Source organism: Cricetulus griseus, chromosome 10, assembly GCF_003668045.3.
Source record: "Cricetulus griseus strain 17A/GY chromosome 10, alternate assembly CriGri-PICRH-1.0, whole genome shotgun sequence".
NCBI lineage: Eukaryota > Metazoa > Chordata > Mammalia > Rodentia > Cricetidae > Cricetulus > Cricetulus griseus.
Genome location: NC_048603.1, coordinates 29,477,802 through 29,489,841, shown reverse-complemented (window position 1 = coordinate 29,489,841; position 12,040 = coordinate 29,477,802). Strand labels below are relative to the sequence as shown.

At 48.6% G+C, this 12,040-nt stretch overlaps 2 protein-coding genes and 1 non-coding gene across 3 annotated transcripts in view; 2 read left to right on the top strand and 1 right to left on the bottom strand.

Moving 5' to 3' along the window:
• LOC100756717 (ATPase family AAA domain-containing protein 2) overlaps positions 1 to 482 on the bottom strand; it is a 51,649-nt gene extending 51,167 nt beyond the window's left edge. The window contains exon 1 of the mRNA XM_027431650.2: positions 466 to 482. The gene's annotated coding sequence lies outside the window, so the exon portion shown is untranslated. The remainder of the gene's footprint in view (positions 1 to 465) is intronic.
• A 213-nt stretch (positions 483 to 695) lies between these two features.
• Positions 696 to 12,040, top strand: part of LOC103158908 (protein N-terminal glutamine amidohydrolase) — an 18,165-nt gene continuing 6,820 nt past the window's right edge. The window contains exons 1-3 of the mRNA XM_027431651.2: positions 696 to 888; positions 8,226 to 8,325; positions 9,702 to 9,752. Of these exons, the coding sequence (XP_027287452.1) occupies positions 800 to 888; positions 8,226 to 8,325; positions 9,702 to 9,752 (240 nt within the window). The 5' untranslated portion in view covers positions 696 to 799. The remainder of the gene's footprint in view (positions 889 to 8,225; positions 8,326 to 9,701; positions 9,753 to 12,040) is intronic.
• Positions 5,682 to 5,808, top strand: LOC113832107. The gene has a single exon (XR_003488130.1). It is a non-coding gene; the product is annotated as a small nucleolar RNA SNORA11 (small nucleolar RNA).

Here is a 12,040-nt window from a genome sequence, read left to right as displayed (position 1 = left end):
TCTTTCTATATAAAAGGTTGCATATATAAATAGCCAAAATTGAAAGAAATTAAACAACATTGTGGTGAGATTTGGGTGCAACCCCTCGGTTAGTAGTTTTTTTTCCTGCTCTGAAACTTCAGCTTTCATGCCCAAGCATCTCTTTCTTCCTATATAAAAGGTTGCACAGATAAATACCCCAAAGTGGAAGAAATTAAACAACACTATGGTGGGATTTGGGTGCAACCCCTCGGCTAGTTTTTTCCTGCTGTGAAACTTCAGCGTTCACGCCCAAGCATCTCTTATTTTAGAGCGGGCTGGCAGCCTCAGCGATGGATGAAGGGGGTCAGGAAGCTCACACCTGACCGTCCAACACCACCAGGCCTCCCACCCCCCACCCGATGGCGACCAGGTCCACGCAGCGCAGCGCGAGCGCCCCAGCTTGGCCGGGGGAGGCCTCTCCGTGGACCCCACCCTGCCTCCCACCTCGTAAAGCCGGGCGAGCAGCACACAGATCTATCTCCTCCGCAGCCTGGGACTCGCCGCCCGCAGCAGCAGCTCCCGCAGCCCCGCCCCGCCCCCAGCCCGGGCTCCACCCACTCCAGAGACCCCGCCCACCCGGAACCACGCACACACACAAACACCGGGCTCCGCCCCCATGGCGCGCTGAGCCCCGCCCACCGGCTCTAAGCCCTTCCCCCCGGAAACGGCGCCTGGCGGGCGGTCCGGGCCGTGTGCGCTCCGCCCGGGGCGAGTGTGTGCTGTGCCGCCGCTGCCGCCGCTGCCGCCGGCGGGTCGGGTGCCTGTCCCTCGGGCCTCCATGGAGGGCGACGGCCCCGTCGCCTCGGTCCCGCAGTACCAGCCGGCCTGCCCTGCGCGGGACGCGTGTGTCTACAGCAGCTGCTACTGGTGAGCGCGCGGGCGCGGGCGCGGGCGCGGGGCCCCCGGGGCGCCGCCAAATGCTTCCCCGTCCCGGCGCTCTCCGGAGCGCTGCGGGCCCGCACCGTCCGCGGGAGGAGGGGGCGAGCGCACCCCTGCTCCCCGGAGCTGAGCGGAGGCGTCCCCAGTGCCTGGGGACAGACTGAGGTCCCCGTGGTTTCAGATCCAAGTGCAGGGCGTTTTTCATCTTGAAGACAACGGAGACCCAGAGTTTGTTTTTTGGTTTTTTTTTTTTTTGCAGATTTTTTATTTGAATTAGAAACAAGATTGTTTTACATGTCAATCCCAGTTCCTTCTCCCTCCCCTCCTCCCCTACCACCCCCCCAACTAAAACCCTACTTATCACATATCCTTTTTTCTGTTCTTCCCCTGACTCAACTTTTCTGCTCCCTCATGACCTCTGCATCCCTCCTCTTCTTCCCTTCTCATTCTCATAGCTCCTTTCCCTCCTTTTCCCATGCTCTCAATTTGCTCAGGGGATCTTGACTCTTTCCCCTTCTCCAGGGGACAATGAATGTCTCTCTTAGGGTTCTCCTCGTTTCCTAGCTTCTCTGGCAGTGTGGATTGTAGGCTGGTAATCCTTTACTCTATGTCTAAAATCCACATATGAGTGAGTACATACCACGTTTGTCGTTTTGTGATTGGGTTACCTCACTCAGAATGGTTGGACAGAGGGTTCTTTTTTAAATTTTTAATGTTAATCATTTTTTTATTTGAATTAGAAACAAGATTGTTTTACATGACAATCCCAGTTCCCTTCTCCCTCCCTTCCCCCCCACTACCCCCAACTAAAACCCTACCTATCACATGTCCTTTCTTCTATTCTTCCCCTGACTCAACCTTTCTGCTCCCTCATGACCTCTGCATCCTTCCTTTTCTTCCCTTCTCTTTCTCGTAGCTCCCCCCCCCTTCCCATGTTCTCAATTTACTCAGGGGATCATGACCCTTTCCCCTTCTCCAGGGGACCATGTATGTGACCCAGAGTTTGAGGTGGCGGGAAATCCAGTCAGGCAGCAGACAGCGCTGTCCTGATCATCACAGCACTGTGGTGATCATGGTGGTGGTAATGGTTGCATTTGCACCGTCCTCGTCCTTGTCCTCACCAGATGCCAAGCGTGATCTTAGGTGCTTTGTGTAAATGGACTTGGTTGAACGCCACAGCAACCCCCAAGAGGCAGGTACTGTTGCAGTCAGAACCTTGAGGGGGCTGGAGAGATGGCGCATTGGCTAAGAGCACTGGCTGCTCTTCCAGAGGACCCGGTTCAGTTCCCAGCACCCACGTGGCAGCTCACACCTGTCTGTAATTCCAGTTCCAGGGGCTCTGATGCCAGTGTGCATAAAATAAAGTTAAATATATTATTTTAAAATTAAAAAAAAAAGAACTCTGAGGCGCACAAGGTACGGGATGGCTGTTACTCAGGGCCTCAGGTTGTGAGGCTACTTGTCCTAGGCTGCCGCTCGCCGCTCACCTTGGCTTTTTCATCTCCACACCTTTTCTCTTGTGTAGGGACTTCTTCCCCAACCCAGGAGAAACCTCAGGGTCATCCAAATCTACTCCTCCCCCCTTCACCCGGCCACTCAATCAATGACACTACGAACTTAACGTTTATTCATCTGTCACCTTGGTAGCCCAAGTCCAAGTGCCCCGAGTGGTTCTCAGCCTTCCTAATGCTGCCACCGTTTGGTACATTTCCTGATGCTGTGGTGACCCCCAACCATAAAAGTATTCCGTTGCTACTGTAATTTTGCTACTGTTACGAATCATAATGTAAATATCTGATAGACGACCCCAAGGGCTCGTGACCCACAGGCAATGCCTTGGAGACAGGTTCTATGATCATTATCACCAGGACAAGTTGAGGGATCATCTGTGAGCTTGAAAAACCTGTCCATCTTAGGGTTTTACCCGGAGTGTGGATGTACAGGAAGTAGAGTGGGGGGTGGGAGGGTTAGAAGGATGCTTTGCTCGTCTCTCATTTCATTTATTTGTTTGTTCATTTATTTATTTATAATGTGTATGGGTGTTTTGCCTGTGTATCTGCCCATGCACTGAATGTATAACTGGTATCCAAGGAGGCTAGTGGGCTGAGTCTTTGGGAGGAGCAGCCAGTGCTCTTAACTGCTGAGTCATCTCTCCAAACTGCCCCCCCCCCCACCCCCAAGACAGGATCTCACTGTCTGTCCTAAAGCTTGCTACGTAAACCAGGCTGGCCACCAACTCACAGAGCTATGCCCACCCCCACCTCCTGAGTGCCGGGATTAAAGGCCTGGGCTACCATGCCAGGCTTGCTGATCCTATTTTGTGGGATACTCTTAGAGATAGGGAACAAAGTCCATCTGAGTATCAGTGGCTGTCTGGTTTATTTGTTCAAGGCCTGTGTTTTTCCAACCTCATTTTGAACTTACCTTCTCTGGCCTGTTGCAGGGTTCTCAGCTTTGGCTCTGTTGGCATTTTGAGTATCAAGCCTTTGTTCCATGAGTTTTAGGGTAGGTAATTACGTTTCCTGGCCTGTATCAGACAGATGCTATTGCCAGGTTCCCACACCCCCCAAGTTGTGACAGGTAAACACTTCTCTAGACGCTGCTTCTTCCTCTGCTGTGATTGGCATGTCAATAGGCGCACACACAGCCTGTTTCTCAGGATCTTTTAATTTGAAATAAATGTCTCTCCTGCTGAATTCTGGTAGATGTTCCTTATCTTCCCAGATCCCACTTAATGATGATAACAGGTAGCTAAGATTTGTGTTCTTTCCCCTTCCCACCCCAGTGCTAAGTATTGGGCCATCCGGGGTCGGTCTTGAGCTTGTCTAGCATGCCATTGAGATACACCCGGGCCCAGCGCCTCTCGTCCCATTTGTGTTAGGGCTGTGTCTGCTTCTCTGAATTCAGTTCCTGGGTGTCCCCCCAGCAGTCTGGGCCCTTTTGTTGCTTTGTTAGCCTTTTTGCTATGGATAAGATCAAATGGGATCCTAGAGATAGAATTCTCACCACCCCCTGTTCTGTTTTTTTCCATTTAACAGTTAAGTAGGTGCCAGAATCTGTAACAAGTACAGAATCCTTTCTATCCCTGCTGCTGCTCCCGGCATCCCCAAATATAAGACCTCACTCCACCCCCCTTTAAAACACACATCACAAGTTGTGTAGAAAGGTGGGGAGAGAGATGGCTAAGCAGTTAAGAACACTGGCTGCTCCTCTAGAAGACGGCAGTGAGTCCCGGCAGCTGCAGGAGAGCTGATGCCCTCTTCTGACCTCCTCAGGCACTGCACAGACATACATGCAGGCAAAACACTCTTACACATAAAATAAGTCTTTATTTTTAAAATAAGTTTCATGAGGTGGGTCTATAATACTAGCACCCACAGGCAGAGGTCAGGAAGGTAACCTCAAGTTTGAGTCTGGCCTAGGTTTCTTAGCAAGCTCCAGGGCAGACCCTGTTTCAAATGTCAAACAACAGAAATTTCATGATACTCCTCAACTTAGGATTAGTTGTATTATTGAAAATGGCTGGATTTAGTGGCATACGCTTTTAGTCCTAACACCCGAGAGAAGGCAGAGGCAGGAGGATATTCATGAGTTTGAGGCCAGCCTAGTCTATGTAGTGAGTTCCAAGCCAGTCAGAGCTATGTAGTGAGATCAAAGAAAAGAATGGAAAGGAACTCTTAGTTTTATTATTATTCACACAAATTTGGAAACTAGTGGGCAATGTGTATTCGAGCCATGTCATGTATTCTGCCTACTAATGGTGCTTGTGGACTCGTGAACCCTGCATTAACTCCAAACCCACCTGTAGGATGGAGATGGAGGCAGGAAAAAAGGAGAAACTGCTGACCTGCACCTCTGCTGTGTCTGTATCTCTGTTAACTGCTGTTCTGCACCTCTGCTGAGTCTGTATCTCAGTTCACTGCTGTCCTGCACCTCTGCTGAGTCTGTATCTCAGTTAACTGCTGTCCTGCATCTCTGCTGTGTCTGTATCTCAGTTAACTGCTGTCCTGCACCTCTGCTGAGTCTGTATCTCAGTTAACTGCTGTCCTGCACCTCTGCTGAGTCTGTATCTCTGTTAACTGCTGTCCTGCACCTCTGCTGTGTCTGTATCTCTGTTAACTGCTGTTCTGCACCTCTGCTGTGTCTGTATCTCAGTTCACTGCTGACCTGCACCTCTGCTGTGTCTGTATCTCAGTTCACTGCTGTCCTGCACCTCTGCTGAGTCTGTATCTCTGTTAACTGCTGTCCTGCACCTCTGCTGTGTCTGTATCTCAGTTAACTGCTGTCCTGCACCTCTGCTGTGTCTGTATCTCAGTTAACTGCTGTCCTGCATCTCTGCTGTGTCTATATCTCTGTTCACTGCTGTCCTGCACCTCTGCTGTGTCTGTATCTCAGTTAACTGCTGTCCTGCACCTCTGCTGTGTCTGTATCTCAGTTCACTGCTGACCTGCACCTCTGCTGTGTCTGTATCTCAGTTAACTGCTGTCCTGTACCTCTGCTGTGTCTGTATCTCAGTTCACTGCTGTCCTGCACCTCTGCTGAGTCTGTATCTCTCAGTTACTGAGAGAAAGCCTCCCCTCTGTGCTTTCTCTGTGCATCTTTTATGGCCTTCTGGGATACTTGGCACTTCGGATCTGGATGCCTCTTCCCGTTTGCAGGCTTTAATTCATTATGTAAGTACTTAGCTATGATCTGTGTCTTGAAGATGCTTGTGGCTAAGTTCAGAATTCCTGTAGACCAGATCAGCACGTGTCTTCTTGGAACCTGGATAAAAATTTAATGGGGTGTGTTCAGCACAGGGGGCCTGGAGAATGGCTTCTCTGTTCACAGCATACCCAAGAGGAATCTGGGGCCATTGCATGGGGTGTACAGAGCGGTGTCCCCTCTGTGAGCAGATCCCCTAACATGCATCTCCCCTATTCATCCACATGGCTTCCAGGCAAAACTAGTGGGTCGGCACCCAGTATCAGGGGAAATGCTCCAGTATTTATTTGGGGAGGCCGAGGTCTAGCGCATACCCAGTTCATGTGTGAATAGTGCATGGGTGGTCTCAGGAATAAAGAGTGAGCCTGAGCTCTCTTCTTTTACCACATGGATTCCCCAGGGGTAAACACAGGCCTCACAGGTCTCCTGAGCTATCTTGTCATCCCCGAACCTTTCTTAAAAGGGTGTGTGGGGAAGCTAAAGGTACCTGCCAACAAGCTTGAGGACCTGAGTTCAATCCCTGGGACCTACAAGGCGGAAGGAGAGACCCTGTCTCCTGAAAAGTTGTCCTTGACTTCTTCCTCTCGTGCACTGTGGCATGAATAAGCACACCCCCCCTTTGTGTGCGTGCGCGTGCGTGTGTGCGCATGTTTGTGCATGTGTGTGTGCGCGCATAATAAAAAATAAAAAAGTGTGTATCCCTGTAATACTTTTAGTTTAATTTCATTTTGTTCATTTCCTGCCTGCTGGTTCTGTCTTGCTTCACTTTCAGGTAGTGAGATATAGATAACTAGCAGTTGGTCCAGACAGACTGATTGATGCGCTGAATGGCGCTTTGGAGACTCGTTTTTTTTGTTTTTTTTTTTTTTTTTTTTTTTTTTTTGAGCAGAGGTGTGTGTGAGTCATCACACAGACAGGGACCCACAGGCTGAGCTGTGAACACAGCCAGCCGGGAGTGTCATTCTCCCTGTGCTCAGGAAGGAGGCTCTAGCTGCTCAGTGTGGAGTCTGGGCAGTGCCCGGGCAGCTTCTGCCTGCTGGGTCAGACAGCGAATGGCCTGTCAGATAGGAAGAGATTTGTCTGGGACAGAGTGCAGGGAGATGGGTTTCAGTCCTCCCTCCCTCCCTCCCTCCCTCCCTCCCTCCCCCTCCCTCCCTCCCAAATTGTAATGTTTTGGATTTAGCTTCAACCTCACGTATTCAGGTGAGTGTGTATGTGATTATGTGCATGTATACATACGTGTGTGTGTCCGCCCCCCCCCCGCCCCCCCCTGGTGCTGGAGTCACAGGCTTTGTGACCTGCAGTGTTAGTGCTGGGAATCAAACTCGGGGCCCCGGAAGAGCAGGAGGCGCTCTTAACCACCGAGCCATCTCTCGTCCGGTTTAGTTTTGAGACAGGCCCTCACTATGAGATCTGCCTCCCGAGTACTGGGACGAAAGGTGTGCACCAGCATGCCTGGTGAGACCAAGCTTTCTAAAAGACCTTTCTTACCAAAGGGTGTTTGGAGCATCCTACCCCAAACCACCGTGACCTGCTGACTTTCTCCACTTAATCGGTGAAGAAGGAAAGATTTGGAGAGATCTCATGGGAAGGACAGGACTGACCCCGCCTGGCCTCTGCTTCCTGGTGCAGGCCCCCTGCTCTCTGCAGAACACTGCAGTATCTTCAGTTCTGGTGAACTCTCACTGTGCAGGGTGCCTGCGCTTAGGAGCGGGCTTCACACGCCTTCACCTTGACGTTGAGTGCTTGGAAACATGCATGCATGTATGTATGTAGTGTGTGTATGTATGTCTCTCATGTCTGTCTGTCTCTAATTATGCAATTAACAAGGCTCTAAACCACACATGGAGCGTGCCTGTAGTTCACAAGTACTCAAAAGGTCACCACAAGTTTGTGGCCAGTTTGGTCCACACATCGAGTTCCAGGTCAGCCAAGGTCTACATTATGAGACATTTGTCTCAAAAAGGGAGGAAGGAAGGAAGAGAGGGAGGGAGGGAGGGAAGGAGGGGACGCAGTCTGCATAAAGATGCCATCATATAGTTTGTCAGCTACAACTAAGGGACTAAATTCTATATCAAATCTAATTTAAAACATTCTGTCAAGAGCTTGGCGGTGGTGGTGCACGCCTTTAAGCCCAACATTCCAGAGGCAGAGGCAGGCAGATCTCTGAATTCAAGGCCAGCCTGGTCTACCGAGAGAGTTCCAGCATAGTTAGGTCAGTTACACAGAGAAACCCTGTCTTGATAACCAAAACAACCAAACAAAAAAGTCCTGTGACATTTCTCTATTAATTGGGATTTCTGGAGGGTTATGGTGTACGTGAAAACGTGCATTTTATAGAGGAGACAAGCGGTTCTTAGAGAAGACAGAATACAAAGCTGCTTTTCTTGTTAGTGTTGAGTTTGGATCCCAATGGTTTCTCAGCTTCTGGAATCCTGGCACACTCTTTTACAGGTCATAGTCTTCAGTGGGTGTGGTCCTCTGTCTGGATGCGTGCACAGTACAGGTTGGCTAGCAGCTTGTTGACTGTGCCTTAGAGGAGAGTCACTGTTACCCAGCTCTCTGATGAGGTGGTTAAGGTCCTTTCCAATGATATGGATTAAACAATTATTTTATTTTAGCGAGGAGAACATTTGGAAGCTCTGTGAATACATCAAAACCCATGACCAGTATCCCTTGGAAGAGTGTTCCGCTGTCTTCATATCAAATGAGAAGAAGATGGTAAGTTGGTGAGTGATGGCGGTGACATCAGAAGCTCAGCGCAGTCTGGAAGCTATTCTGTTCTCAAATGTGCTTTGTAACAGCAGCCTTTCAAACAGCTTTCTTTTTCTTCATTAGATTTGGTTCAGGAGAATTTGGTCCCTTGCTTGTAGGTAATGAAGTATGTAATGGCATGTTTATGTAGAATGCACAAGCAACTTGCTTTTTGCAACAGAGTCTCATAGTGTAGACCTTGGCTGACCTGGAACCCATTGTGTAGACCACGCTGGGCACAAACTTGTGGGGACCCTCTGAGTACTGGGTTTATAGGCATGCTCTGTGTCTAGCTTGGGGCTTTTTTAATTGTATAATTAAGCCATATAACTCTGATTTGAAGTAAAGATTTGTGTCTGAAGTTTGAATAGAGCTGGAGTAAACTTTCAGGGAGCATTAGAAGTAGCCCTTTGGGATTTCCAAACACTTTTGTGGACGTTGCCTCATTCGGGGCTCTTAGAAGTTCTATGAAATAGGCAGGGTCTAAACGACTTTCTCTGTTTTACTTTATTGACTTTACTTTTGTTTTGGAGACGGGTCGCATGTATCTCAGCCCACTAGCTTCACAGTCATCACATAGCTGAGGCTGGGATTTCAGGCACGAGCCTCCGTGACCTGCTAACTTTCTCCACCTAATCCGTGAAGAAGATGAGATGCAGAGAGGGCTCATGAGTAACTGAGGACTGACCCCGCCTGGCCTCTGCTTCCTGGTGCAGGCCCCTTGCTCTCTGGAGAACACTGCAGTATCTTCAGTTCTTGTGAACTCTCACTGTGCAGGGTGCCTGCGCGTAGGGTTTAGATTTTATTCTTTCACCTTGATTGCTTAGAAACAGAAACGTTTTTGACTTCAGAATTTAACTTAATTTATCTATTTATCCTGAAATTGGGTCTCACTATGTATCCCTGACTGGCTTCAAACTCAGAGGACCACCTACCTCTGCTTTTGAGTGTTGGGATTAAAGGCATGTGCAACTATGCCTGGCTAATTTTTTAAAATGTTTACAGGTGCTTTGCCTACATACAGGTCTGTGTACCTTGTGTGCACTGTGCCTGCAGAGGCCAGAAGAAGGGCTTGGATCCCTTGGACCTGGAGTTAGAGATGTCTATTAGCTACCATGTGGGTGCTGGGAGCATTCTGTCTTCTCCAGGAGCAGCCAGTGTGTGAGTTGCCATGTGGGTGCTGGGAGCAATCCTAGGTCTTCTCCAGGAGCGGCCAGTGTGTGAGATCTGCTGTCCCATCTCCCCAGTCCACTAAGGAATAGTTTATTACTTACTAGTGTATTGGTGGTATAAAGAATCTAGACGGGTTTGAATGAGACTCACGAATGTCCTCTGTTTTGTAGGTACCTATTTGGAAACAGCAGGCAAGACCTGGGAATGGACCTGTGATCTGGGTAAGCTGGCCACCTAAGAGCCTCTGATGCAGTGTTCCTTGTGGCCTCTGAGTAACCAGTATGCTGTGGTGAAGCAGAGTTGAAAGGACTCTAGAGAAAGGCCATGACAGTCATTAGTAAAAGGATCTTTTGAGAATGGATGTTATTCTGTCTGTGGCAGAAGCTCTGTGGACATATAGTTGTCTAACTTTTGTTTTGGGATCTATAATGGTTTGTGTGTGAAAAGTCCTCTACGGGCTTCTGTGTCTGAATTCCTGGTCCCTAGCTGGTGAATCTATTCTGTGAGGTTGTGGAGCCTCTGAGACCCGAGGCCTGGCTGGTACAAGCGTGTCAGTGGGAATGGGCCTTGAAGGTTGTACCTACTTGTGGTTATAGCCTGTGTTCTCCCAGACTGTTGTCATGTGAGGAACAATTGTCTCGTATTCCTGCTGCCATGAACAGTCACTCCCATCATGCCTTCCTCATAGGATTGGTAGACTGTAGGATTGGTAGACTGTAGGATTGGTAGGCTGTAGTTGGTAGACTGTAGGATTGGTAGACTGTAGTTAATAGACTGTAGTTGGTAGACTGTAGTTGGTAGACTGTAGTTGGTAGACTGTAGGATTGGTAGACTGTAGTTTAGACTGTAGTTGGTAGGCTGTAGGGTTGGTAGATTGTAGTTGGTAGACTGTAGTTGGTAGGCTGTAGGATTGGTAGGCTGTAGGATTGGAGAATGTAGTTGGTAGACTGTAGGATTGGTAGACTGTAGTTTAGACTGTAGTTGGTAGGCTGTAGGGTTGGTAGGCTGTAGGATTAGTAGACTGTAGTTGGTAGGCTATAGGATTGGTAGACTGTAGTTGGTAGACTGTAGGGTTGGTAGACTTGTGGGCTATCTGTACACAGTGTGAAGCTGTATTGCTGTGATTGGTGTCATAAAAAGCTGATTAGCCAGTAGCTAGGCAGGAGGTATAGGCAGGATTTCCTGGGAGAAAAAGGAAGAGGAGGAGGAATCTAGGCGTGTGTGAGAATCCAGGAGCCACAGAGGAGACAGGAGGTGCAAGGTGAACCTATGCTAGGACATAGGTTAATGTAAACGGGTTCATTTAAGTTACAAGAGCTAGTTAGGAACAAGGCTAAGCTATGGGCTGAGGTTTCATAATTAATAAGAAGTCTCTGTGTCATGACTTGGGAGCTGGCGGGTGGGACAGGGAAGGACTACTTATAGTATCTGAAACCGTGAGCCAAAATGAACATTTCCTCCCTTTAGTGTTTCTGTCAGGTTATAGAGCTGGGGAAGCAATCACACAGGGATCCGAGGCAGACTCTTTCTGTGCAGTCTTGACAGGCCTGAAGCTTCCATTTCTCCTGTTCCACCTCCCAAGTGCTGGGATTAAAGGCGTGGGCCGCCATGGCTGGCTCACAGTAATGTTTACAAATGTCCAGTGTAGGAGAGACATTTGTGACTTCCCAATCTTGAATTCATTCTGCACTAGGAACTTTTTACATGTAGCCTGGATGTACGTTTGATTAATCTTGAGACTGTTTAAAAGTGTAAGTTCCGTGTTAGTTTATCTGGAGAAGGGTTCAAGATTTCGTGTTCTCACCAGCACTTGGGAGGTGGAGGCTGTTGTATCTCAGTGAGTTTGAGGCCAGCCTCATCTACAAGGCAAGTTCAGAACAGCCAGAGAAACCCTGTCTCGGGGAAAAAAAAAAAAAAGATCTAGTGTTCTCTTTTTTAATATTTAACTATTATTTGTTATTGCATGTATGTGTGTACATGTGCAGAGGAGACCAGCTTTGCTGAGACAGAATCTCTTGCTTCTGCTGCTGTACTGTAGCAAACCCTGGGCTAGCTGGTCTGTGAGCTCCCAGGTCTGCTTCTACTTTTCGTCTTGCTGTTGGAATGCTGAATTACAGGTGTTCAACACATCCACATCTGTAGACTTTCACATGGCTTCCAGGAATAGAACTTGAGTTGTTAAGAGTTTTGTGGCTAGTTCCTTTTCCCGATGAATCCTCCTTGGCTCAAGATTTAGATTTTTTTTTTTTTTTTATTATTAAAGATTTACGTATTTATTTTGTATATAGTGTTCTGTTTGCATGTGTCCTTGCAGGCCAGAAGAGGGCACCAGATCTCATTACAGATGGTTGTGAACCACCATGTGGTTGCTGGGAATTTAACTCAGGACCTCTGGGAGAGCAGCCAGTGCTCTTTACCTCTGAGCCATCTGTCCAGTCCCAAGATTTAGTAGTCTTAACTAATTCCTAGGTGAATGCGACTGTCAATTAAAAGGCAGGGTTGTTGTGGT